The following is a 26,583-nucleotide window of genomic DNA, read 5'->3' on the forward strand; positions in this document are numbered from 1 at the left end:
AAATAATAAGAATAATAATAAAAAAAAATTTTGTGTGTAAGAGTGTACATAACAAATATGATAAAGGGACCATTTCTTTAGAAAGAGCCAGATCCAACCTAAAAGTAAAAAAGTTATATATTTTTGTGAATACTGATCATTTTAGTCTAAACATTTCTTATTACCCTATCCTTGATGAATTGTAAGAATTGTTGATAGCTCATGACATTTTCTGTACGATCTTCAATCAAATGAGACATAAACCAAATCTTGAGGTATGGATCGCCATCTTCCTTGACGAGATATAGAGTTGGATAATAATTCCCACGTCGCATTTCACGAATCTTTCCAATGATCATGTTGACTTTTCTGTTCAAAGGTGTTTCCAAAACAGGCAATGTATACTACAAAAAAAAAAAAAAGATGATTAGTAATGAATGATTTGAAAATCTATTTGTTGATATATATATACCTTTCCACCACGTAAAGCTTCATAAGAATTTGCATCAAACAGATCCATACACAATTGTGGTACCACACCACGACCAACCCAGAGATAAATATTTTGTCCATTTTCCAATAAATAACAACCATGAGCTTCAATACGTTCGGCAGTAAGGTTGAGAGCTGGTGGGAAATTGACTCCAGTTTCAGTGACTTCACCAGCTTCAGGAGGCATATTGTGAAGGGAATAAAAGTTGGGATGGATATAAGGAATCAACAATTGTAATGGCATGGTCCGTAAAAGGTTCATGGCATTGGCTCTCATATCAGTCGGTATTTGTGAGCTTTGTCGTAATCCATCCTATATTTTATTGGAAAGATAGGTTAATTCATTCTGCTTAAATATAACCTTATATATATATAACTTACATGTTTGATCAAACCAAGAGCAAGAATAGGTAATAATTTCAGGTTATCAGGAGCAGTCAGTTGAGGAGTAGAACCTTGAGCAGAGCCAAGTACATGAGTCTTATAAACACCAAACATATCCACCAATTTATTCACAATAGCATCACGAGCATCATCCAATTTAGAAGTCAAAGCCCTTTCAACAGCTATAACGAAAATATGAAAGTTAGTTTCATGAAAAGAAGAAAAAAAAATTCCAATAAATCTTTTCATCCTTACCTTTAGTACCAAGGTAATCCGCAACAGCTTTTTGATTCACATTGGCATATAATTCAGACATACTATTACTAACCGGTAGACATAGAGTAACCACACGGATACGACGTTCACCAGTACAAGAAGTATGTAATAAGGCAGTTTGGAAACATACAGTAGGAGTCTTCAAATCATCTTCTATCACGACTTCTACACAATAATTTTGATCACGAGGAACGTTGGGTAAGGCCAAAAGATCAGTGGACCGAATAAAGAAGTTGCCATGGAATGCATTCATTCTTAATCCTCGGGATGCACGAATTCGAATCACAGCCTCAAGACCAATTTGTTCAGCCAAAAGTTCAGAGAATTCATGAGCAAATTTGAGAGCATCTTCTGATCGACTTGCATTAAATCCAGGATAATAGTATGTTTGACCACCAGTATAATGAGGTAAACAGCCTATATAATAATAATAATAATAATAAAGAATAATAGTTAGGACTAATAGGTATTCTTTCTTTTCTAAAAAGATTCTTTTTTTTTTTTTTTTGTTGAGCACTTACTGAGAGTAGCTACATCTGCATATTGTCCTCCAAAAATCAACATATCACATGCAACCTGAGATCTAGAGCAATCCACAGCAAATGTCTTGTAGAAAGGTGATGCAGGGTTCAATAAGGTTGTTTCCTAGAGTAGTAATACCACATCGTAGTTAGTGATCCAGGAAAAATAATCTTAAAATATATATCGTTTCCTTTTTTTTTTTTTGTTTTTGTTTTTTTACCTTTGCAGTACCAAGAAGTTTGACATCTTCACGAGATTTCAAGGCACCAGTACCCACATTAGGAAGAGTAGATTGTAAACAGATAATTTTACCACCATTAGCAGACTATTTTAGAAAAAAAAAAAAAAAAGAGGTATCAATATATTACATAGCACACACACACACATATATATATATACAGATCTATATATAAATATTTACCAGCATTTTGAAAGCAGCTTGAAGAGCAGGACCCAAGGCGTTATTGACATTGACAGTATCCTTGAACATTTCTGGAAGTTTTTCTAATAACGACTTGATACCATCCATACTTCGAGTTAGATTGGCAAACAAATTGACAGGTTGAGGTAAAAATACATCTTCTAGATCAGCCACGACTAACATTTGAGGTTCTTCCACAGAATCACTGAAATTATAGAAATGGAGAGCGCTATCGACAGTGATGATGGCAACATTTGTTCGGTTTTCTTCATTGGGAAGACGGTCAAGAGTGTCCAATAATGTACGGGTAGCAGTCGCTAACATTCCAGATTGTACTGCCGAATATGACACATCTAAAATAAACACAAACGCTGGAGCTTGAGGAGGTCGTACCATATATTCAGTTGGAGCTACAAATTCAACACAACCATAATTCAATTCAGGTCGTTTCCATCTATCCGCTTGTTGTTGGGTATGAGCATCATAGTCGAACGCAGCAGGTACTATATATATATATATTAGTTAGCAATTCCTATATATTTCATCCTTTTTTTTTATTATTATTTTTCTTTCATCTTACCATCATTCAATAAGAAACACATGTTACACTTCCATCGTTGACCACCTTCTACAAATGTGACAAATGGATTGATATAAGTTCTACAACGACGGCAACGAGCAATCACACTATCAGATACAACCGGAACAGGTTCCTATATATTATTCCAAAAACACAAGAAAAATCAATTTCCAATCAAACAACCTCTCACAATTTTACTTACGTCTTCTTCCTTCAAACTACGGTATGGTGCAAGGACAAGAGAAAAGGGTAACCTTGATTTCTTCAGTAAAGCTTCAGTGGCAGGAACAGCATTCAGAGTACAACATTTGTAAGAAGGATCACAGTTAGCATACGGAGAGTTTGTGATGGACACCTATATGAAAAGAAATTAAATCAAAAGATGAGTCCATATTATTACCTAGTTAAAGAGAGGAAATCTTACGTTAGCAGGAAGGTTTATCTTCGGACCAGGACCAGAAAGTTCAACAATGTGTGGAGGAGTTCCGAGTAAAGGTACAGCAGGCATTGTCTACAATAACAGAATATGAGTTAGAATAAAATACATTCAAGTGGAATTCACTTTTCTTTTCATTTATTTACCTGAGCCATACTCATATTTCCGAATTGATTTGTCAACCCATCCATGCTTTTCTGACCATATTGTTGTGGATGTTGCACTTGAGGCTGCATTTGAGGTTGCTGACCATAAGAAGGAACTTGAGGAGCCATTGGTGAAATAAAGTTGGGTTGTTGTTGTTGTTGCTGTTGTGGTTGCATTGGTGCTTGTTGAGGTTGCATTGTCATTTGTTGAGGTTGCTGATATCCACCTGCACCAAATTGATTTATACCAGGACCTGGAATACCAGGCGCGCTATACCCGGCAGGTGAAGTGGATTCATCTAAGTATGCTTGTTTTGGATACATTCGCTTTCGTTTATGATGATCCGAGACAGTAGATGTCGCCTCCATCGTAGGTGAAAGAGGTTGCTGTTGTTGCTGTTGTTGTTGCTGTTGTTGTTGTACATGCTGAGCTTGCTGAATCTGTTGTTGCTGTTGTTGCTGTTGTTGTAGCTGTTGCGCTTGATGTAATTGTTGTTGTTGTTGTTGTTGTTGTTGTTGTTGTTGTTGTTGTTGTTGTTGTTGTTGTTGTTGTTGTTGTTGTTGTTGTTGTTGTTGTTGTTGTTGTTGTTGTTGTTGTTGTTGTTGAAGCTGCTGTTGCTGAAGCTGTTGTTGTTGAAGCTGTTGCGGTTGTTGCGGTTGTTGTTGCTGCTGAGGCTGCTGAGGCTGCTGAAGCTGTTGTTGTGGTTGTTGTGGTTGTTGTTGTGGACTAGATGGCACTATCGTGGCGTTCACAAGATTCTTACTAGGACTGGATGGAGGCCGTTGAGCAGGAAGGAATCCAGAAGGAACACCATTAGGACTACCTTGCGTAATAGGGGTTGATAATTGGGACGGAGATGATGATTGTGAAACTGGAGCACCTGGGCGTATCATAGGAGGTGGACGAGCAGCACCTTGTGGAAGTGGAGGCGGACGAGCACCAACTAGAGGAGGTTGCATAGGTCTACCGAATTGTTGTTGAGGTGGCATTCCTTGATGAGGAGGTAGTTGTTGAGGACGAGGACCAGGAGAAAAGTTAGGTCGAATGCCAGGTGGTAATTGTTGATGGGTCATTGTAGGAGAAGGTCTATAACCAGGACCACCAATAGGTTGCTGTGTGACGGGAGGCGCGCCAGATGGTCGAAAACCTTGAGGAGGAGGTCGTCCCATACCATTAGGATTCATCATTGATCCTGGTGACTGTGGAGGTCTTTGCAAAGGTTGTTGAGAGGGATGCTGCATTTCACCGAAGTAAGTAAAGATGACTTGTACTAGATGTAAAAAAAAAAAAAAAAATAATAATAATCTGTAAATACGTACGTCCTTTTTTTTTTTAACTATAGAAAAACAAAGAAAACAACAAAGAGACTAAAATAACAAGTCAAATAATAAAAACACAATGTAAAGAAGAAAAAAAAAAGTTCTTTCTTTGTTTATTGGGTTTATTAGTTTACCTTGATTCCCAACTTTTGGATAAAACCAGACAAAGAAACGTAAAAAAAAAAAAAAAAAAAGGTGACAGAGAGGATTCTCTTACTTTTTCCAGGTCTTTTTAAATCACGCTGAAAGGAAAATTTGTGCTCGCTTTTGATTGGCCAACAACCATCCTTACTTTTTTAAAATCGTGTTGAAACTCAATATGATCACAAATTAAAAGAATTCGACAGTTTGTAAAAATGATTTATTTTTTATTGATTGAGTAATACAAATCTATGATGGATGTATATATATATATAAAGATGTATGAGATGAATAAGAATAATAATAAAAATGAATAAAAGTAAAATAATAATGATAATAAAAAGAAAAAAAAATAAAGCTATATAACTAAAAATAAAACTAAAAAAAAAAATATATAATCTAATCATCACTAAATACAATTTTGCTAGCTTTGGGAGCATCGCTGGTATCCTTGAAGAAAGCACCATAAGCACCATGAGTTTTCTTCTTGACAGTAGTTCCAAACTTCAATAATTCTTCAGGTACTTTTTGATTAGCTTGTTTCAAAACGTTGATCAGTTCACCAGAATGTGCCTTATCCATAGGAGTAAAGAATGTATAAGCAGTACCCTTTCTACCACCACGACCAGTTCGACCAATACGATGTACATAAGATTCAATAGTAAGAGGGAAAGTAAGATTGATAACATATTCAACATCAGGAATATCAAGACCACGAGCTGCTACATCTGTTGCTACCATCACAGGGAAAGAACCATCCTTGAACTGTTGTAATGCTTCGGTTCGTTGTTGTTGACTCTTATCACCATGAATCCCCACAGCTTTGAATCCACTACGTTGAAGAGTATTTTCCACACGAGTTGCTTCCTTCTTATACAATGCAAATACCAAGATTCGATTTTGTCGACTTTTATGGATCTTCTTTAATAATTCCACCAATTTATATTCCTTGTCCCTAGGATTTTCCACTACTTGTACAATTTGAGTGACATTTTGAGAGGCAGCCAAATCAGTTGATCCAATGGAGATACGCATAGGATTGGAAAGATATTCATTAGCAAGTTTACGAACACTTTCGGGCCATGTAGCAGAGAACATAAGAGTTTGTCGATTCTTAGGTGTGTAATCCATAATATCACGAATGTTCTTTTCAAAACCATCATCCAACATACGATCAGCTTCATCCAATACCATAAACGAAATTTCAGATAAATCACAATAACCTTCATTGATCAAATCAATTAAACGTCCAGGAGTAGCCACAATAATATCCACACCTCTTTGTAATTCTTCACGTTGACCAATCTTGGATACACCACCATATAAACAACATGAAGTCACACCACATGATTTTCCAGCTTCTAAGGCTTGTTCTTGACTTTGCATGGCCAATTCACGAGTAGGAGATACAACAAGCATAGTGGGTTTTCTAACTTTATCAGAAGATGATTTTTGCTTGAGTAACTTGGATGAAATATGGACCAAACCAGGAATAGTGAAAGCATAAGTCTTTCCAGAACCAGTTTCAGCAATACCAATGATATCACGACCAGAAAGAGAAATAGGCCAGGTAGTAGCTTGAATAGGTGTAGGTTTATCAAATTTTTTGAAGACTTGCATAATGTTTTCAGGTAACCGAGTATAATCAAACTTTAATAAAGGACGCAACTTGAGATCACCATGACTTTCCACAGCATGTTCCTTATTGAATGCATCAATGGTAGATTGAGGCAAGCTTGTTAGTTCAGGATGTTCTTCATATTTGTAGTCAGTCAAAGTTTCCAAAACAGCAGATTCTTGTTGGGATACGCCACCTTCACTAGTAGTAGAATGCTTTTCTTTCTTGTCCTTTTTATCCTTCTTTTCCTTTTTGTCCTTTTTATCTTTCTTGTCCTTTTTATTCTTCTTTTCCTTCTTGTCCTTCTTGATCTTCTTGACAGTATCAGAATCAATAGGAGAATCAACAAGATCTTCGGTACGTTTACGCTATATAAACATATATCATTAAAAACATTTCATATTCTTACTTCATTATCTTGTTTTGACATACCTTTTCCAACTTGCTTGGTGACATTTCTTTCAATACTGAAAATAGATCAAAAAAAAAAAAAAAGGGAAAAAGAAAAAAAATCCAGCCTCTTTTTTTTTTTTTTTTTTTTTCTTTCCTTTTTTTCTGTGACTTTTTTGAAAGTGCCAAACCAAATCGGCCAACGGAGTGTCAAATAACTGTTTCTTCACTTCACATCACTTTTCCACGTTTCTTTTTCCTTCTTCATTCTTTACCATACCATGCATACTCAAGCTGAAAAGAAGCATCAACTGGATGATATATTATCAGATAAGGTGTCCATTATGGAAACCGATGATATTGATCAAACTTTGGAAGAAACTGAAGCTGAACCTGGTTTCTGTGTTGAATGCAAAGATCAACAGGTAAAACTAAATATATATATTATATTTTTACTCAAATTTTAATAACCATAATATTTTATAGGCAGATCTATTTTGTACCCAATGCGATGAAATATTTTGTGAAGTTTGTTTCGGTTCGTATTGAAATAAAAAGAATAAAAAATAAATAAATGTCTATGACCGATTAACCTGACACCCGGATTCCTGTTTCTTTTTTTTTTTTTTTTTTTTAGGTATGATCCATCGAACTGGTAAAAGAGTCAATCATACTTCAAAACCATACAGCAAACATACAATCGGTCATGATGATAATCAAATGGATGAAGACTCTGAAACGAACGCAGATACAGAAAAGGTACTGGAAATAAAGAATGAAAATAAGAATACTAGATATGCTCACACGTTTACTATGTTGTATACAGTTGGATACAGCTACAGGAACTACAACTGCTACTACAGCTACGAAAAAAGCGGATTTCGATATAGGTGAATGGATGGAAAATAGAGCCAAATATATCCCTTTACGGTTACAATTAGAAGAACGCAAATATCTACGACTGTAAATAATGACGATGTTTGCGAAAATAGCATATTTTACTAACATGATATATATATATATATATATTCTATTTAGACTAGAAGCTGCTCTCAATGTGACCGAATATACTGGTAATAATGATGACTATATTATTAAGAAAAATATTGATTCATTTGCTCTTCCCTATCTTTTTTTTTTGATGATATATAGACAAGATTGATGATGTATCTCATACAGGCAAAGCAAAACGTACAGTGGCTCAAATCAAAGAACTATGTGCAGTATTGACTGGTCTAGTATTGGCTTGTGATTATAAACGTGGACAAGAACTCTTTGCTGATAGAAGTTATGAAGAAAATGAAGAATTCTTTCAAACCATCTTTGAAATTGGAAGAAGGTAGTTGAAATCACAGGTATTTATCATTATGCTTACATTATTTTCTTCATTTAGACATAAAATCATGAATCCTGAAAAAATGCGATCTGCGTATGGGAAATTGATGTATCTACTTTCAGTAAGGAAAACAATATATATATATATATATATATATAGAGAGAGAGAGAGAGAGAGAGGGAAAGACAAAGGTACTGAATCGTATATATCTTGTTAGGATTCTATGATTCCAGAAGTTCAAGAGATGCTTGGATTCAATTGTGTGGTACCAATCAAAACAGTGTATAGCTATTTGAAGGAACGCCAAGGGCTCAAGATATTACATGAAGAAATCACTTTATTAGCAACTATGGAAATCATTCCAGATGGTAAACCTCGTTCTCAAATTCAGGCAGAAATCAAACGAAAAGAAAAGGCTATCGAATCCCTTAGTCGTAGATACCAATCCAAATTATTATCAGCAGATGAAATCCGACATTGTTTATATAGTATTGGTGACAACAATGCCTACTTACGGAGCAATCGGTAAGTTTTATGAAATGAAAGAATATAGATCCTTAGATGGAAGCATCCTTTTTTTTTTCTTTTTCTTTCTTTTTGGTAACTGATCTTTTTTTATTATTTATTTTTTTTTCTATCTAGTGATCCATGTGAAAAGATGCTTCGTTACCTAGAACGTTATTTCCATCCCACAAAACCAGAAGAAGAGTATCCTCTTGGAATTCATGCTGGAGCTCAGGGTCATAGACTTAGTCATAATCATGAAACTCAATACATCTATGTCAATCAAACACTAAAGTTATGGCGGGAAATCCTTAATGATATGTTCAAATTATGGATGTTGGCGGATCAAGATATACTAGGTGCAAATAATCCTTATCGACTTACACAAACAGGTCAGGGACTTCATCGAGTACAACCATGTCCAGCAGTTTCCAGGGAAATGCATCGTACATTATTCAAGGCACAAAAAAAGGCAAAAACTTGGATTGGTAGTAGCGTGATTCATTTAGGTGACAAGAATGTACCAAATGCTTTGATGTTTATTGATAAGGTAAATTCTACAAAATAGGATGATTTTACTATATATACAATTATATTTCTATCATTCACCTCTTTTATGTATATATATCTAGTACAATCAAGTTTCACGTATTCTTAGTCCAATTTGCATCACATTGGACCAATTGGATGATATCTCGAATAACGATGGTCTGAAAAAGTATATTGAAAGAAAGTTTGGTGGCGTAGCTCAATGCCGAAAGGAAATCTTAGGTAACATAAAGAAAAGGGAATGACCATTATCTTACTTAATTTGGAACTTTTTTTTTGGGATCCGCAGCGGATTTCTTTAGAGGTGCTTTTGATGGTTCAGGTGCGGATAACTTTTATGATGCTGGTAGTTGTATAGATGGAAGATTAACTTCTGCTTGGAATTGTAAGTTGATTAAAAAAAAAAAAGGCTTAAAACAATGGATTAGATGACTGATTTATTTTTTATATATTGTTAGGGTGTTCCCAAATTGAAAGCAAATCTTATTTCCCTGTATTTCTGTTGGCTGGATTTGTTGGATTTGATGGTGGCGGATGGAATTAGAAATTCATAGATTCATGGTTAGATTTTTATTGGAAAATAAAGTTGTTGTTATATTATTTTTTTTTTAGTATTGTATTTTTATCCTATTGATCTTGTACCTTAATTCATTCTATTGTAATCTTTATGTATGTACAGTACGTTATTGAAGGAAACTGGGAACAATTCTGCAATACTATGTCTTTCTTATCTTGTCCTATCTACAAAGTTTAGAAGTACAATATAGTAAAACAAAACCTTAGTTTTATGAAGTCTATTTTTGGAGTGGAGATCGTGTAACATGTTTTATCTGCTTATGATATGCCTATATGACTACAAGATGACACCAGTTGTGATACTCAAGAATAATTGAGGGAAGAATTACTGTATTAGTAAAAAAAGGTACAACAACAAACTGTACTCCGGAAGACACAAACACAACAAAAACCCCATATATTATTCAATCCAAAAAAAAATAAAATAAAATAAAATAACATTTTCCTCTTTTCTTTCTTCTTCTCTTACTTTGAACTTGAAACACAGGGATAAATGGTAAAATCACGAATATAATCATAATAAAGAAACAAATCATAACATATTGTATTCTTAAAAAAAAAGGGAGATCTATTTTGTATTAGAGATAGGTAAAAATAAAAATCATCATAAAAAAGGGGTTGATTTTTATTTTCTTATATGTTTATAATATCTATATTGATTAGATTACCATTGAGTTTGAGTCCTCTTATTATATTTACTATTGTTTTGGTATTTTATACGTATCTTCATCGAAAAGCCAAACATAATGCGTCCAACGAACAATTCGCTATATCTGTAAAATATCGTAAATGGATTCAATTAGTTTTAATACCTATTGAATTGATTGGATGGTTGTATCTTTATATTCATGAGAATGATTATTGTAATGCATACCCTATTGCTTTTGCATTTATATTTGTAAGTATTAAAAAAAAAAGGTTTACTGATGCGCTGTTTTAATTTCTCACCTTTTTAAAAAGGCTGCCCTTTTTGTTATCACGGCGGCATCGCCCTCAGCTCTTCTCTTTAGTCAACGCCATTATATCTTTTTTTTCTTCACCATTTATGCTTTGTTCTTTGTTCATGCCATTTATATTCTATTCGAATACTCTGGTGATTCACTCTTGTATCTTATTTGGTCCAATCTTGCCATTACTCTAGTTTTGACTACTATTCATGGTACTACTTCTCTGCCAATCAATCCTATCAACCTCGAAGCTTTGGACTCAGAAAAAGTCGAAATCAAGAATGGTCAAATCTATCGAAATGTAAGTCTATCATGTTTTTTTTTTTTTTTTTAACAAAAAAAAGGAAACAGATGGATACACATATTTATTACTATCACTATTTAGGATTTATTATTATGTCCAGAAGCTCAAGCAAGTATCTTTTCTTGGGCCTGTTTCCAGTGGGTAAGTAAAAAATTGACTAGAGAATAGTATAAAACTTATGCTCATTTTTCTTTTTTTCTTTTTTTTTTTTTTAAAATAGGTGAATTCCTTGGTTGTATTTGGCTACAAGAACCCTGTGAAACGCAACGATATCTATGCTCTTACATACAATCATCTTGCTAGGTTTACATACAAGGAATTTGTGGACACAAAGAAATGGATAGCAAGAAAGAAAGTCTTACGTCGTATCTACAGTGCCAACAAAGGATCCATCTGGACTCAATTTATCTGCTCTATTACTGCAGTGATGGTCAGTTATCTTAATCCATTCTTCCAACAGAAATTTTTGGAATACATTGAAAATCCCAATGGAAGACCTATCAAGACCGCCTATGCATTTATTTTGGGTATGTTTGTTGTTAGTTTGACAAAGTTACTCTTCAATAGTATTCAACTTTATGCTGGTCGCCGCTGGAATGTACGAACCATTTGTATGTTGGATGCCGAAATCTATGAAAAAACGTTGAAACGCAAGGATATGTCAGGAAAAGTGGATGATGAGAAAGATGGTTCTTCAGAAGAATCTGTTAGTAGTACTGGAAAAATCACAAATTTGATGAGTTTGGATGCTGATCGTGTTGGTGATTTACCAGCATATATCTTTGTAAGATATATATATATATGTATAAAACATAGTGAAAAGATAATGAACTAAATGTTTTTTTTGCTTATTGGAAATAGAATTTTTATAATGCTCCTGTGGAATTGGTTATTGCTATCACTTATCTTTATCATCTATTAGGTGTGGCTGCCTTTGTGGGTTTGGGTGTCATGATCTTATTCTTCCCTGTCACTTTGTTCCTTTTGAAACGTATCGGAGACAATTATGAAGCTCTTACTCATGCCAAGGATCGACGAAATGAATTAGTGAATGAATTGTTACAAGGTATCCGAATGATCAAGTACTTTGCTTGGGAACCCAATTGGAATAAACGTGTTCATGATGCTAGAAAATCTGAAGTTAACAAGTTGATTTGGGTGGTTATTTATGATGTCCTTTTAAATGTCGCTTTTCTTTCCATTCCTGTTTTGGTCACAGCAAGTTCTTTTGTATGGTATACAAAAGTATCTGGAAATAAACTGACAGCAAGGTAATTATTTTTTTTTTTTGATGATGAAAAAAAAAAATCAGCTACTGATCTTATGCACAATCATTTTTTTATTTATTTATTTAACCATAGTGTGGTATTTGTTAGTATCACTTTATTTGATATGCTTCGGGCCCCTATTATTTTGATCCCTGATTGTTTTACTACGTTGACAGAATGTTATATCAGTTTGAAGCGTATTGTAAACTATCTGGAAGAACCTGAAGTTGGTGATGGTGTGGACAATCCTCCAATGTTGGTACCTGAAGGCAAAAGTGTGGAACAAGTGATTGCACGAATTGGTTTTGAAAAATCTGTTTTCAAATGGCATTCTGGAAATCCTACCGATATCAAAGAACAAGATAAATCATCTACGACAACACCAACTGATTCTTCGACAGCGTCATCATCCAGTAATAACGATAACGAAGAAACAACGTTGGCCGAAAGTGTTGAACCTGTGACACGATCCTTCTCTCTGAATGTACCTGCTTTTGATTTTCCATTGGGTGAACTCAGTATCGTATGTGGTCCTACTGGAAGTGGCAAATCCTCTTTCTTACATGCTCTGCTTGGCGAAATGGATATTGTATCTGGAAGAGTCTTTTTACCTTCGAAAAATAACGTTATTACTGATGAACCATATTCACTTGTAGAAGAAACTTCTGGATTACGTGTGAATGAAGTCGCTTATGTTGCTCAACAACCCTATCTTCAACATGCTAGTATCCGTGACAATATTTTATTTGGTCAACCTTTTGATCCTGTTCGATACAAGAAAGTATTACGACAATGTGCTCTTATCAAGGATTTGAATGTCTTTACTGATGGTGATCAGACTGAAATTGGTGAAAAAGGGTAATGCAAACTCAAAAAAAAAAAAAGAAACAAGTATTGATTGATATTCTATATCTCGAATTTTTTTTTTGTTTGTATTAGAATTTCTTTAAGTGGTGGTCAAAAACAAAGGTAATCGACTATTGCAATGTTCATCACTTCTTACTAAATGTTTTGGGGTTACACATTTGTTTTAGGGTATCGCTCGCTCGGGCCGTTTATTCTCACGCAAAGACCATCCTTTTGGATGATTGTCTTAGTGCTGTCGATTCCCATACGGCTAAGCATATTTTCCGTCATTGTATCACTGGAGATCTATTGAAAGATCGTACCATCATTCTTGTTACACATCATGTCCGTTTATGTTTACCTGGCGCGCATTACTTGGTCAAATTGGAAAATGGTTTTATATCTGGTTATGGACTCGTGGATGATTTGAAGAAAACAGGCCAACTGGTTCAACTTCTTGGTGAAGAAGCAATAATCGATCTGGATGGGAAGTTGATTGATGATGACAGTGGTGATGGATCTTTGAATGATGAAGAGGAAGATTATGATATCAACAAGGAAACGGCTATAAACAAATTGATTGCTGAAGAAGAATCTGCTAAAGGCCATGTCAAATATGATGTTTACAAGACTTATCTTGCTGCATGTGGTGGTTGGCCATTCTGGTTACTGTTAATCGCCTGTTATATTGTATCCAGATTCTTTACTTTTGCTGAAAATTGGTAAGCAATAGATTTTTTTTTAAAGAAAAAAAAATACTTAGTATACAATATTTTTTTTTCTACTTTTATATTTTTAATGATATTAGGTGGTTACGAATCTGGGCTGCTGCCTATAGTACGCCTATCAAGCAACAAATAGTGGAATCTGGGCAAACTGTTTTTGGTTTTACGACTTTCCAAACATTACGAAATGTGGTTCAAGAAATCAATGTAGATTATTATATTGGTATCTATCTTTTATTGTGCTTGTCTTTTGTGATATTTGACACACTTAGAAGTGCTTTACTTTATTGGGGATCTATTCGTGGTGCTCGTATTTTGTTTGATTCCATGTTGGCTAGAATTATTCATGCACCAATGAGATTTTTTGATACCACTCCTATTGGTCGTATCCTGAATCGATTTGGAAAAGATGTTACTACTGTTGACCTTCGTATGGCTCGTTCTGCAAGTTTTTTATTGGAATGCGTTACTGGTCTTGTTCAGTCGATTTTGGTCATTAGTTTGATTACTCCACAATTCTTGATCGTGGCTGTGCTAATTAGTGAGTGACAATTGAATAATAAGATAGATATATAATTTTTCTTTTATACTCATCCTCTTTTTTTTTTTTTAAAAAAAAAAAAAACATAGGTGGTGTATACTTCCTTATTGGGACCTATTATCTTCGTATTTCTCGTGAATTGAAAAGATTAAACTCTGTCAGTCGATCACCAATCTATTCTCATTTTACCGAATCCCTTGTTGGTGTTACAACAATCAGAGCATTTGGACAACAAAAAAAATTCCTCCTCACCATGTATGACAAATTGGATACTTATGTCGCCCCATTTTATCTTCTTTGGATGACGAATCGATGGCTTTATTGTCGTATGGAATTTACTGGTGCTTTTCTAACCTTATCAGCTGGTGTCTTTATTGTGTTGAACTTGGATCGTGTTGATGCTGGTATGGCTGGTATCTCTCTGTTTTACGCTTTTAGCTTTTTAGAAAATGTTTATTGGTTTATTCGACAATATACTCAAGTGGAAATGGATCTCAATAGTGTAGAACGAGTTCAAGAATATTTACAAATTGATCAAGAAGCACCATCTGTCGTTGAAGGTCGTCGACCGCCTGCTGCGTGGCCTACCACTGCTGCTATTGAAGTCAAAGATCTCGAAATTCGATATGCCCCTGAATTGGATACTGTTATTCGTGGAATTTCTTTTGATGTCAAACCTCATGAAAAAGTGGCTATTGTTGGTCGAACAGCTTCTGGAAAATCAACTTTGGCTCTTAGTTTCTTCCGATTCTTAGAACCAAGTGCAGGATCCATTATTATGGATGGTATTGATATCAGTCATATTGGTTTACAAGATTTACGATCCAAGATTACAATTATTCCTCAAGAAGCTGTATTATTTAGTGGGACAGGTAAAGAATGATATATATATATATACGTATATACTTATATTATATTTGGAAATCATATTTTTCTATAGTACGGAGCAATCTTGATCCATTTGGAGAACATGATGATGCTGAACTTTGGGAATCCTTGGTACGATCCAATCTCAGTACTGGTAATCATGGCACCTCTAGTCCTAAGAAACAACAAGCTTCCTCTTCTTCTTCTCAGCAAGATTTAGTAATTGATGAATCATCCGCTTCAAATAATGTGATCTACAGTTTGGATCAACAAGTATCTGATGGTGGAAACAACTTTAGTCAAGGTCAACGACAACTTCTATGTCTCGCACGCGCATTATTGAAAAACAGCAAACTGATCATTATGGATGAAGCAACTGCCAGCGTGGATTTTGAAACTGATGCAAAAATTCAACATACTATCCGTCAAGAATTTAGTGATTCGACTTTGATTTGTATAGCACATCGTATCCGAACCATTATCGATTATGATAAAGTACTTGTTTTGGATCATGGTAAACTGGTGGAAAACGACTCACCTTATGCTTTACTACAAAATACAAACGGTGTATTTAGATCCATGTGCGAAAAATCTGGTGAATTGGATATTTTATTGGAAATGGCTGAAAAGTCTCAAGGACGTGATTTTTCTAGTTTAGTTATGGATGATCATTCTCTTGTTAAATAAAATAAATAAAAGGTCAATAGGTGGTAGTGCCCTTACTTCTATCATACACAATTTTTTTTTCTTCTCTTGACTGTCGGTGTTCCAAATGCACTATCTATCAATGTTTGATTTCTTCTACAGGTTTTTGTGTGTGTTTTTCTTTTTTTTTTTTTTTCTTTCTCTCTCTTTCCTTTTTCTATACCTTTGTTAGATTCGTTCTTTCTTCCTTCAAAGACTTCCGTGTGTGTTTCAACTCATTATGTTTGGCAACTCACCGTTTCCAGTTACGAACCACACATCATCACCTATACCAACAACACGTGGGCGCGGGCGCGGACGGGGGAACAACAATAATAACAACAATAACAACAATATTGGTGTAGGTCGATCTTTTCCTCAGAGAAACCGAAGAGGGGCTAATAATAGCAACATCCGAGGTGGGAATCATTCCGTTTTTCAACGTTCTGGTCTCTCTTCTGTATTTGATGTTTCTCAAGGTGACACTTCCAACAATAATATGACTCGTGGACCATTCTCAGGAAACGTAGAGTTTGGTGACAGCAGTAACTTTGGAAACAACAACAACAACAACAATAATAATAATAATAATGGTGGGACTTTTGGATACCAAGCGACTCAGTTTATTGGCAACACTGGAAACAACAATAATCAAGCTAGCGACAATAAGAATAAATATTGGAAAAGAAACACAAAACGATTACCGGATAGTCTATCGACAGACAACAATAGTAGAAACAGCAATGACGTTGATGATATAACCATATTAGATGATAATGTTGACGATACTTCTTTAAACTCATCACCCTTTCAACGAAAGAAACAAACAACAAAAGCAGACCGCGCAGCACGTTTTGGTACAACAACGAAATCTGCAACTTATGAAGAAGTAAGCATGAAAACCTTTACTTTTTTTTTTATGAAAACATAAAACTCATATGACTTCTCTCATGTTTAGATGAAACAAAATCGAATTGAACAACGACGACTGGCGATTCAAAATGGTCTCATACCTGATCCAAATGCTCCAACCCGACTTGAAGATGCTATTGATTTCCGTGGTACTTGTTCAACAATGTGTCCCGAATTTGAAATGATTGAACGTGATATCCAAAATGGACTGGATGCCTTGGAAATGGTATATACGCATATATATATTTATAATGATCTTGAAATGACTCATACTTTTTTAATTTTTATTTTTATTGATTTGTATTTATTTAGGACGAACAAGGGAATCTGGACCCCAGCAAAGCAGTGAAAACATACCGTCGTTCTGCTGCTGGTAATGAACAACCTCTTCCTTGTGATGTAAGACCACCTGATGTATTAATCAGCACTCTCAACTATTTGATGGGAACCATCCTTAATCAACAACCCTTGGAAAAATGTCATCCATTCTTACGTGATCGCACAAGATCTATTCGACAAGATTTTACACTTCAAAATATCCGCGATGAGGCAGCAGTGGAGGCTCACGAACGTATTGCTCGGTTTCATATCCTTTGCCTTCATGAAATGTGTGAACTAGATGAAGAACGATTCAGCGAACAACAGGAAACGGAACAACTACGAAAAGGTACGTATAATATTTAAATGGTTTACATCTACAGATAAAGCTCATAACGATTACTTTGTTTTTATAGTACTTCTTAGTTTGATGGAGTTCTACGAGGATTTACGGGAAGAAGGAATTGAAATGAAAAATGAAGCAGAATTTCGGGCATATCACCTTATCAGTCATATTCGTGATCCAGATGTTGTACGACAAGTTCAAACATTACCAGCTCATTTATTCTTACACCCATATATACAACGTGCTTTGGAATTTTATGGTTTAATGCAACGAAACAATGAAATCAAGGAAACATCATCTAGACGGAATAAACCTAGCAATGTGGAAGCAAGTCAAAATTTTTATTCTCGATTCTTCAAGCTTGTGGGTGATTCCGATACTCCCTTTTTAATGGCGTGTATGTTAGAATGGCATTTTCCAGATGTTCGAAAAGGTGCTTTCAAGGCTATGAATGCAGCATATCGTCAAAGAGGTGTAGAAGTGGAATATATTCGGCAAGTACTTGGCTATGACACGGTGGATGCGGTGATTGAAGAGGCTCAAATCTATGGACTCACTGTGGATACTGTTGCTGATGAACCTGTTATCCGATTTCATGAAAAACATCTTGCAAAAAAAGGGACATTTTTTATTGGTAAGTCTTGTTGATGAATATGGATGATATAATAAGATGTTTTGGAAAAAAGGGTTAACTGATCTTATTTTTTTTATCTGATTATTTATATTAGAGCCGTTATCGAACCCTAAACAGCGACAGTCTCTTTTGTTGGTCGAACCCAAAAAAGGTGATTCAACTTTACAAGAAATTGTGGATGGTGTGAACAAGACATATACGCCATCCTTGTCGACGGTCATACCTACAAGTACACTCAAATCTCAACAACATATCTTTGCTGGACGTCCACTTGATTTCCAATCGTCAACATCATCCTTCTCACAGCAGCAACAATTGCAACAACAACAACAACAACAAAAACAACAACAGCTTCAACAACAGAGGATGCTTGCAGAAAAAGTGAAACAGCGACAACAAGAAATTGATATTGAACTCAAAGCTAGGCAAGCGGAAATTCTACAAAGGGAGACAATGCTACGTGAGACAAAGGAACGCCAACGACTGGAAATGGAACGCAAGCAACTGGAATTAGCTCAACAACTCCAAGCAGCTGAACAAGCGGCAGCGCAAGAACGAGCACGACTTGAACGACAAAGATTGGAAGATGAAGAAAAGGCTCGACGTGAAAAGGAAATCCGAGACAACGAACTAGCTATACAACGCAAAGCGGTGGTGATCTCTCAGGCGAAAAAACGATATATGAATCAACTAGTAACAGCTGTACTTCAAGAAGCAAGTAGCAAGATCATCAACGAGTTTCAACGCAAGAAAATCATTGCAAAACGATATGCTCAACCATGGTTGAAACGTGCTCGACAGCGGATTACACTACGACAGGCAAAAGCTGCTGAACGTATACAATTTTGCAAATTCAGCAATTGCTTTTATTCTGGAGATCAATCAATGGAACGCGATACTTTGTTAGCATATAATTCGACAACTTCATCCAACTTGAATCCTCCTCAAATGGACGACATCATTCAAGAAAAAGCCTTATTATCTTTGCAATTAGAATCCTCAGTATTATCTTCTTACGATGTATGTCATTATGATTCCATTTTTTGTTCTACATATTCTTTTCTCATTTATTATTATTTTTTTTTATCCTAGTCTGTTGATACCAACCCTCAAGATTTATGGAATATGAAGGAATATGCTGAATTCATTTACCCTTTGGTGCGATCAAAATGGGATAGGATACGATCCCGAATGGTAGAAGATGGTGGGCAACCTGGATGGCAATTATGGATTAGTGTAACAGATCAATCTTTATCATCATCTCATTGGTACAAAGCAAAATTTGGTCTGGACGACACATTCTCAAGACGAGTTCATTATTACAGTGATTGTAGAATTACCATCCGTTCTCTTACTAATCAAGATATTACATATGGAAAGGTAATAAGAGATCAAAAAAAAAAATGAAGAGGGATCTGCATTTTATATTAATGGATACTTCCTTTTTTTTTTTTTCTTCTTTTTTTTTTATTTCTTGATATGAAAAGGCTGTGGATGAACTAGGTGCTGTTATCTTTTCTCTATCGGAACTAAGACATGATAACTGTGACGATATCAATGCGTAAGTCAATTTTATATAAATATATATATATATTATATCTTACTCGTTTAATGATTATTGTAGAAATGACCATTGGTTGGAAGAGAAGGAAAGATTACAAGAATTTGCTAGTTCACTGAAACGATACAATCCTCAAGTTCGCATACCTTTTGTATTTACTTATTGGCCAAACACAGCAACACTGGAGGAAATGATTGCCAAGGTAAGACCGAAAAGAGAGAAAAACAATATGACAGTATTGATATATTTTTTTTTTGAAAATATAGATACCAAAACTACTCGACGTGACAAATATTGATATTATTTCTGATTTCCATATTTTGGTGATGAATCCTGCCACCATAAAGGAACGATTAGATCAAGAAATACATTGGCTGTGCAAAAATACTGTGATCAACCAACCTTTGAAGACAAATCACATTATTACTAGTATGTTTGTATTCATCCTATGTATTATGCTTTATAATTCTCATATATATATATTTCTATCTTTTTTTTTTTTTAGGTAAAATCCGTGCATTGACATTTGCAGTTGAAAAAGCATCCTGTAAACTTCAAATTGGAGGTAAATATCAAAAATAGACTTGTACAACTCTTTTTTTTTTTTTAATGTGGATGTAATATTAATACTTTTTTTTAAAAAGTTACTGTACAAGAAGCTGTTCATTTGGTCAACAAACAAATCCAAGCTTATAATGATACCTTAGTTGGTATTCCTCTCAATTGGAAACCATTTATCATCCCAACAATACCGGAACAAGTACTGGCAAATCGTGAAGCTACCAGGTAAAAATCAAAGCAAATATGGATGAAGTGAAACTATGTATAACAATGCTGAAACAGCGACTAAACATGTGATTTAATATATATATATAGAGGTGACTTGTTTGTTTTGGGAAGCACTTGGTCAGAAATGGTAGCAAGAAAGGGTATTGTGAAATCTCTTGGAGGTGCTGAAGGTATAAAAAAAAAAAAAAAGAACATATAGTATATATACATAGATTTTTATCAATAAGTCAGGTCAATCTTCTGTTTAACTCATAATACAAAAAACATTCTTATTATGTAGATCTAGGCGCTGTTGTCGATGGAACACTGAAGCAATATTTGTATGAATTAGAACGAAGGCTAAAGAGCCCTATGAACTTTGTTTAGATGACCTTTTGTGTATATTATTTTTTTTTTCATGATTCTTCTCTTTATATATATATATCATCAATAAAGAAAGATATTGTCTCTTCTTTGATTTAAGTTTGTACTTGGAAAGGTTTTGGAGTATATCGATGCTTTCTGTCTAAACGAGATCTTCCTACTTCGTTTTGGGGTACTTGGTAATTGCCCTGTATTCAGTCTCCGCAGTCTATTTTATATAAAGTATTGATTTTTCCTTTTCTTGGATCTCTTTCTCCATTCAATAACTATCTTATACAAATTTTAAGCATGACAAGTGAAGAAGAGAATATTGCAATCCAAACATTATTAGAGGAAGGGAACAAGGCTTATGCGAGCAAGGATTATGAAACAAGTACTACCAAGTTTGGAGAAGCCTGTCAACGACTGTAAGTTTTTTAGTTTGAATAAGTTTTTTTTTTTTTTCTGATTCCAATGAGAATCCATTTCTATGTTACCATCTATTTTAAACTGACTTGAACTTTTTCTTTTTGTATTTGTAGCGACGTACTTCATGGTGAATTGGATCCTAGGAACGGTGACGCGTACTTCCTTTATGGACGCGCTTTATTAGACTACGCCATTCAACAAAATGCTGTTCTAGGTCAATCTGCTCAAGCGACAGCCGAAGAAGTGGAAACTCAACAACTCGAAGCCAAGGTCTCTTCAGGTAAGCAAAAAAAAAAAAAAAGGAAGAGTTGTTTGGTCTAATAATAAAGCTGACCTACCTTTTTTTTTTTTTATTGAATAGAAAACTCCAATCCTCGATTCCAGATTGATGAAAAACCAACGTTTGTATCCGATGCTGGCAATGTGGAAGACAATGATGACAGTGAAGAAGAAGAAGAGAATAATGAGAATCAAGAAGACGATTTCGAAACTGCATGGGACGTCTTGGATGTAGCTCGAGTGATCTTTGAAAAAGGGGAAGACGATGAATCAAAACTAAAGTTGGCTGATGTTCTACTATCCTTGGGTGATGTATCTCTTGAAACAGGTAAGAAACAACTCAAAAAAGATGATATCATTCTGACGCGACATGTATTATTTTATATTATATATATGTAGAAAAATTCAATGATGCTTTACCAGATTTCAAAAAGGCTATCGATATCAAACAATCCCTCTTACAACCGGATGATCGACAACTGGCAGAAGCTCATTACAAATATTCTTTGGCATTGGAACTTTCCTCAGATTCACAAGGTTTAGCACTGGATGAACTACAAAAAACCAAAACTGTATTGAAAAATCGTATTGAAACATTGGAAAAGGGTGATATCAAGGATGACAACAAGGGTAAATCGAAATATACTCCTTCCGAAGCAGAACAAAAGGAAATCACTGAAATTCAAGACCTAATTTCTGATCTGGATGAAAAGGTAAGTGATAGATCCATCTATACTACTGTGGCTGATTTGATTTTTCACTAGGTTGTAGAATTATCAAACCGACAAGAAAGTGAACGTGAAGCGGAAAAACTTTTGAAGAGCCTACTTGGTGGAATGGCAAATGAAACAAGTACTACATCAGTAAACTCTTCTGCCCCTGTGCATGATTTGACCACACTTGTCAAACGTAAGGTCAAGGAAATCGTAGATAGTAATAGTGATAATCCTTCTGATTCAAAAAAACCCAAATCTGAATAAAAAAAAAAATATATTTTTTTTTTTCATGGAAGTAATCTCGCAGGAAATGGTGGCTTATGACTTTGAATTTTTGAAATCCAATTCCCAATTCAAGGGCTGGCCCTTATTTTTTTCTTTTTTGTTCTCTCCAATTTTTTTTTTTTTTAGTGTATCCTATAATGTCATTCTTCAACGCTCTTACAACTGCTGCTCGTTCATCGAATACTTTTGCTTTGAAGGTAATGGATTATTCAATAGGAAGATATTGTCCTTGTTAGTATCATGATTTGGTTTCATGTTATTTTTTTTTTTTGTTATTTTGAATGTAGACTTTACAACAACGTACATTTGCTTCTGTGACAGAAACTGCGATCAAGGGTAATAAAAAAAGAAGAACATGAAAAAAAAAAGATCTATATTGGATATTGAGTCCCTGTTTTTTTTTTTATATATATTTTTATTTATCGGCATTATTTAGCCAGTCCAGTGGCAACTCATGTACAAGCTTTCCTTCGTGATTTCAAAACCAATGAACCAATGTCTATTATGGATCTAGATGCCAAAGTATTTGGTGCTCCTTTACGTAAAGATATTTTACATCGTGTAGTAGTATGGCAACGGGATAATATGCGTCAAGGTACAGCATCTACCAAAGGTCGAGCCGATGTCCGAGGAACCAGTAAGAAGGCAGCTCCTCAAAAAGGTCGAGGCAAAGCTCGTGTGGGTAACATGAAGGCTCCTCATTTCCGAGGCGGTAAGTTTTATATAGATATGGATGATTGTTGTGTTTTACTTAACCATGATTTATATATATATAGGTGGTATTGCATTTGGACCTAAACCTAGAGATCATGGAACGGAATTACCTCGCAAAGTACAAGAATTCGGTTTACGGGTGGCTTTAAGTACCAAATATGCTCAAGATCAATTGACAGTGGTGGATTCTTTTCAAACCATCGATTCTCATAAGACACGTGATTTGAATCAAGTGTTGCAACACACTTACAACCATGATAGTACCATACTCATGATCATCAACGAAGAAAATGAAAAATTGGAATTGGCCGCTCGCAATATCCCTCGTTGTGAAGTCATCTATGTGGAAGAAACAAATGTACTGGATTTACTTACCTACGATAAGGTCTTTGTGGAAAAAAGTGCTGTTGGTGTATTGGAATCTGCTTTGGCCACTGTCTAGTTAGTTAGTCCATCTCGTCTCTTTTTTTTTTTTTTTGTCACCCTTCATTTGTATAATATTGTTTTCTTTTATACATCTTTCCTTTTTTCTATATCACATACTTTTTTTTCTCTTATTTTCCCTTTTTATACAACTCTTTTTTTTTTCTGTAATCATAGCGTAGATTGAACATTGTTTATTAAATAAAAATCATTCTTTTTCTTTCAAAATATCCCCCAAAAAAAAAAATAACGGCTTTTATTTCCATCCAAGTATAAAAATAATAAACTAACTAACTAACTAACTAATGCCGTCTTCTATCCTTATCATCCCTTCGTCGGTCTCTATCTCGATCTGATCGATGGTAATCCCTGCTACTGCTACTGCTTTTGTAATCCCGTCTTGATGATGATGATGAGGTTGGTGATCGATCACGATATTTGCTTCGGTAATGATCATCATGTCTACTACGTTTACGCTCAGAAGAATGTCTATCAGATCGCTGAGATCGTTTGGATGTATGATCATCATCAAATACAAGATCATAATGATCGCCTCGTTGCCTGCCATTGCCTTCTCGATATCGTGTTCGTTTTTGTAAATCTTCAAAACCACCCATAGATTGTCCAGCAGCTGCTTGCATCCTTTTGGAAATCCAATCCTTGTGAAGTTTTGATACTGATTGTGAAAAGTCTACATGAATACGTCGATCATCAATAAGTACAGATTGCATTTTGAAATAAGCCTGCAATGAAAAAAAAAAAAAGTTAGCATGTATATAAATATTTTTTTCTTTCCTACCTCTTCAGCATGTTCTTTTTCATCAAATTCAATAAAAGCATAAGATAAGGAATCCCCAGTGGTTCGGTCACGAATGATTTCACAACTATTGATACGACCAAATCTTGAAAAAATAAGTTCCAAATCTTCATCACGAGTCACAGGGTTGAGCTTGCACACAAAAAGAATATTTTCTGGCGGCTTGACCTCAGCAAACGGCAAATCACCTACCATCTCCAACGTCAATGCTTGTGCCTTGGCTTCTCTTGCACGTTTGCGTCGTTCCACTTCTTCTGGATCCCCTTCTTCTTCAATATCTTCATCTTCTCCAATACGCATGGAAGCCAGTTGTTCTTTGGTCGGTAGAGGCGACTGATCAGGTACTTGCAAACCTTCAGGATCGTCAAACGGATCATCTAGCACCACAGTATGTCGAATACGAATATCACGGTATGGTCGACCTTGTGCATCACAATATGCTTCATTCAATTTGTCCAATACATCCCAACCTTCTGCCACTTCACCAAACACGGTATACTTGCCATCCAGGTAATCTAGATCATCAGCCAGTGTAATGAAGAATTGACTGCCACTAACTCGTCCCCCTTCATCATCGTCATCCTTGCCTCCTGATACCGCCATCGACACCGTCCCACGACGTTGATGTTTAAGTGTCGGCTTGATTTCCGCTGGAAAGTACCGTTCTTGTGGACCATGGATCACCCCAAATACTGACGATCCGCCATCACCTTTACCAGTGGGATCCCCCGTCTGCGCCATGAACCCTTTTTGAATATTGTGGAATGGTGCATAGTTATAATACTTGATTTTGCATAGCTTCAGAAAGTTTAACGACGTGCGTGGACATTCATCTGTATGTAGATCAATCACAATGTCACCTACTGATGTTTCGAGTAAAACAGACTACCAACAAAAAAAAAAAAAATAATAATAATAATAAAAGAAAATGGTGAGAATGAATCATAAATAATATATTACAACATCCTAGTTGCTAACCAACTACTTATCTGTTATCATTACCATATAGTAAAATCGACTCGATGTCCAACCAACAAAAAAAAAAAAAAAAAAAAAAAAAAAAAAAAAAAAAAAAGAAGGAAAAAAGAAGAATGAAAGAAAATAGGTTTTTGGTCTCTCTCGCAGGTTCACTCGATTTCAAGAACCGACTCAAGCTTGTTGCGTAGAAAGAAAAGGAAAAAAAAAAAAAAAAAAAAAAAAAAAAAGGCATTCACTTCTTTTCTCTTTTACATCGCTTGCAAAACACATATACTTAACATTAGACATGGCGGGTGAAGTAGAAACAGATGCGGATCTGGACAAGTACTTCTCATTGTCCGAGAAACACATGGAGATTGAGCGGGTGATGAACAGTTTCAAACTAGATCCATTCTGTATCCTTGAACTACCATACAGTCAACCCACAAGCAAGTCCATCAAGATGGCGTATCGGTCCAAGTCACTTAAAATCCATCCCGACAAGGTACAACATACTGATGCCCAAGCAGCGTTTGCCAAGTTGAAAAAGGCCGAATCCGATCTGACGGATCCATCGCAACTTCAGTTTTTACTTGACTTGATCCAAGAAGCCAAGGTCGCGATTTTGAAAGATCGTGGAGAAAAGGTGAAAATGAAACAAACACAAGAGACCTCGCTGGTGGATGATGATCTGTATCCTTATTTGTCTTCCCCTCAAGGCCAACAAGATATCCAACAACGACTCAAACAATTACTAATTGAGCTGGAACTACGACGGCGCAGGATCATCAAAAGGGATTTGGAAATGGAAGGCGCTGAAGCAAGAAAAGCTGAATTGGCTGCTCAAGAGAAGAAACGCAAGGCGGATGAATTGAAAGAATGGGAGAACTCTAGAGTAAGGAAAAAAAGATAGATGATCGATGTTATTTTTTTTTTTTGATAATCTCATTCCTTGTATATGATTTATAGGAAACGCGTGTGAATAGTTGGCGAGATTTTCAGAAGAAAGGTACCAAAAAGAAGAAAAAGGTCAAGAAATCAGCATGAAGGAATAAATCTCTATTCGATAGTATAGTACATCCTTTTTTTTTTTTTTTTGTCAATAAAATTTCATATGTATATAAATATATATTATTATTATTATTATATATATTTGTGAACACTGTTATCAACATACTTTGAGCACAGAGAGACAAAATCAATAAATAT

The 26,583-nt window shown here is 35.2% G+C and overlaps 9 protein-coding genes across 9 annotated transcripts; 6 read left to right on the forward strand and 3 right to left on the reverse strand.

The window, feature by feature from the left end:
• Positions 1-4: 4 nt before the first annotated feature.
• Positions 5-3,381, reverse strand: BX664DRAFT_321106 (uncharacterized protein). Its single transcript, XM_051543229.1, has 12 exons — positions 3,237-3,381; positions 3,079-3,165; positions 2,857-3,009; positions 2,655-2,787; positions 2,075-2,577; positions 1,874-1,978; positions 1,653-1,776; positions 1,111-1,548; positions 853-1,037; positions 452-784; positions 165-383; positions 5-98 (listed from the first exon to the last, which is right to left on the reverse strand). The coding sequence occupies exons 1-12, from the start codon at positions 3,363-3,365 to the stop codon at positions 78-80; spliced, it is 2,430 nt and encodes an 809-aa protein (XP_051404948.1). The 5' UTR covers positions 3,366-3,381; the 3' UTR covers positions 5-77.
• A 1,710-nt stretch (positions 3,382-5,091) lies between these two features.
• BX664DRAFT_377315 (P-loop containing nucleoside triphosphate hydrolase protein) lies at positions 5,092-6,771 on the reverse strand (the record flags this gene model as incomplete). Its single annotated transcript, XM_051548764.1, has 2 exons — positions 5,092-6,683; positions 6,748-6,771. The coding sequence occupies 2 exons, from the start codon at positions 6,769-6,771 to the stop codon at positions 5,097-5,099; spliced, it is 1,611 nt and encodes a 536-aa protein (XP_051404949.1). The 3' UTR covers positions 5,092-5,096.
• A 163-nt stretch (positions 6,772-6,934) lies between these two features.
• Positions 6,935-9,697, forward strand: BX664DRAFT_321110 (uncharacterized protein). Its single transcript, XM_051543230.1, has 12 exons — positions 6,935-7,130; positions 7,192-7,243; positions 7,343-7,464; positions 7,532-7,668; positions 7,744-7,778; positions 7,858-8,044; positions 8,099-8,162; positions 8,259-8,566; positions 8,684-9,095; positions 9,178-9,316; positions 9,384-9,479; positions 9,553-9,697. Exons 1-12 carry the CDS (start codon positions 6,987-6,989, stop codon positions 9,636-9,638), a joined length of 1,782 nt encoding a protein of 593 aa, XP_051404950.1. The 5' UTR covers positions 6,935-6,986; the 3' UTR covers positions 9,639-9,697.
• A 426-nt stretch (positions 9,698-10,123) lies between these two features.
• On the forward strand, positions 10,124-15,906 carry BX664DRAFT_321113 (uncharacterized protein). The gene is made up of 13 exons (XM_051543231.1): positions 10,124-10,166; positions 10,233-10,258; positions 10,334-10,568; positions 10,631-10,918; positions 11,003-11,062; positions 11,142-11,705; positions 11,783-12,192; positions 12,283-13,047; positions 13,129-13,158; positions 13,224-13,757; positions 13,844-14,301; positions 14,391-15,173; positions 15,242-15,906. Exons 1-13 carry the CDS (start codon positions 10,164-10,166, stop codon positions 15,853-15,855), a joined length of 4,770 nt encoding a protein of 1,589 aa, XP_051404951.1. The 5' UTR covers positions 10,124-10,163; the 3' UTR covers positions 15,856-15,906.
• A 445-nt stretch (positions 15,907-16,351) lies between these two features.
• BX664DRAFT_253506 (SAC3/GANP/Nin1/mts3/eIF-3 p25 family-domain-containing protein) lies at positions 16,352-18,076 on the forward strand (the record flags this gene model as incomplete). Its single annotated transcript, XM_051540310.1, has 4 exons — positions 16,352-16,741; positions 16,811-16,990; positions 17,077-17,431; positions 17,499-18,076. The coding sequence occupies 4 exons, from the start codon at positions 16,352-16,354 to the stop codon at positions 18,074-18,076; spliced, it is 1,503 nt and encodes a 500-aa protein (XP_051404952.1).
• Positions 18,077-20,962: 2,886 nt separating this feature from the next.
• Positions 20,963-22,465, forward strand: BX664DRAFT_321116 (uncharacterized protein). Its single transcript, XM_051543232.1, has 5 exons — positions 20,963-21,182; positions 21,297-21,463; positions 21,545-21,790; positions 21,862-22,175; positions 22,227-22,465. Exons 1-5 carry the CDS (start codon positions 21,064-21,066, stop codon positions 22,440-22,442), a joined length of 1,062 nt encoding a protein of 353 aa, XP_051404953.1. The 5' UTR covers positions 20,963-21,063; the 3' UTR covers positions 22,443-22,465.
• A 102-nt stretch (positions 22,466-22,567) lies between these two features.
• Positions 22,568-23,812, forward strand: BX664DRAFT_19753 (ribosomal protein L4/L1 family-domain-containing protein). The gene is made up of 4 exons (XM_051540099.1): positions 22,568-22,660; positions 22,751-22,799; positions 22,900-23,175; positions 23,240-23,812. The coding sequence occupies exons 1-4, from the start codon at positions 22,601-22,603 to the stop codon at positions 23,617-23,619; spliced, it is 765 nt and encodes a 254-aa protein (XP_051404954.1). The 5' UTR covers positions 22,568-22,600; the 3' UTR covers positions 23,620-23,812.
• Positions 23,813-23,884: 72 nt separating this feature from the next.
• On the reverse strand, positions 23,885-25,465 carry BX664DRAFT_321117 (peptidyl-prolyl cis-trans isomerase-like 4). Its single transcript, XM_051543233.1, has 3 exons — positions 25,420-25,465; positions 24,400-25,302; positions 23,885-24,343 (listed from the first exon to the last, which is right to left on the reverse strand). Exons 1-3 carry the CDS (start codon positions 25,420-25,422, stop codon positions 23,903-23,905), a joined length of 1,347 nt encoding a protein of 448 aa, XP_051404955.1. The 5' UTR covers positions 25,423-25,465; the 3' UTR covers positions 23,885-23,902.
• A 372-nt stretch (positions 25,466-25,837) lies between these two features.
• On the forward strand, positions 25,838-26,421 carry BX664DRAFT_363365 (uncharacterized protein; the record flags this gene model as incomplete). Its single annotated transcript, XM_051548374.1, has 2 exons — positions 25,838-26,269; positions 26,344-26,421. 2 exons carry the CDS (start codon positions 25,838-25,840, stop codon positions 26,419-26,421), a joined length of 510 nt encoding a protein of 169 aa, XP_051404956.1.
• Between the last annotated feature and the right edge of the window lie 162 nt (positions 26,422-26,583).

Source organism: Halteromyces radiatus (genome assembly GCF_025201355.1).
Source record: "Halteromyces radiatus strain CBS 162.75 chromosome Unknown BX664scaffold_1, whole genome shotgun sequence".
Classification (NCBI taxonomy): domain Eukaryota; kingdom Fungi; phylum Mucoromycota; class Mucoromycetes; order Mucorales; family Cunninghamellaceae; genus Halteromyces; species Halteromyces radiatus.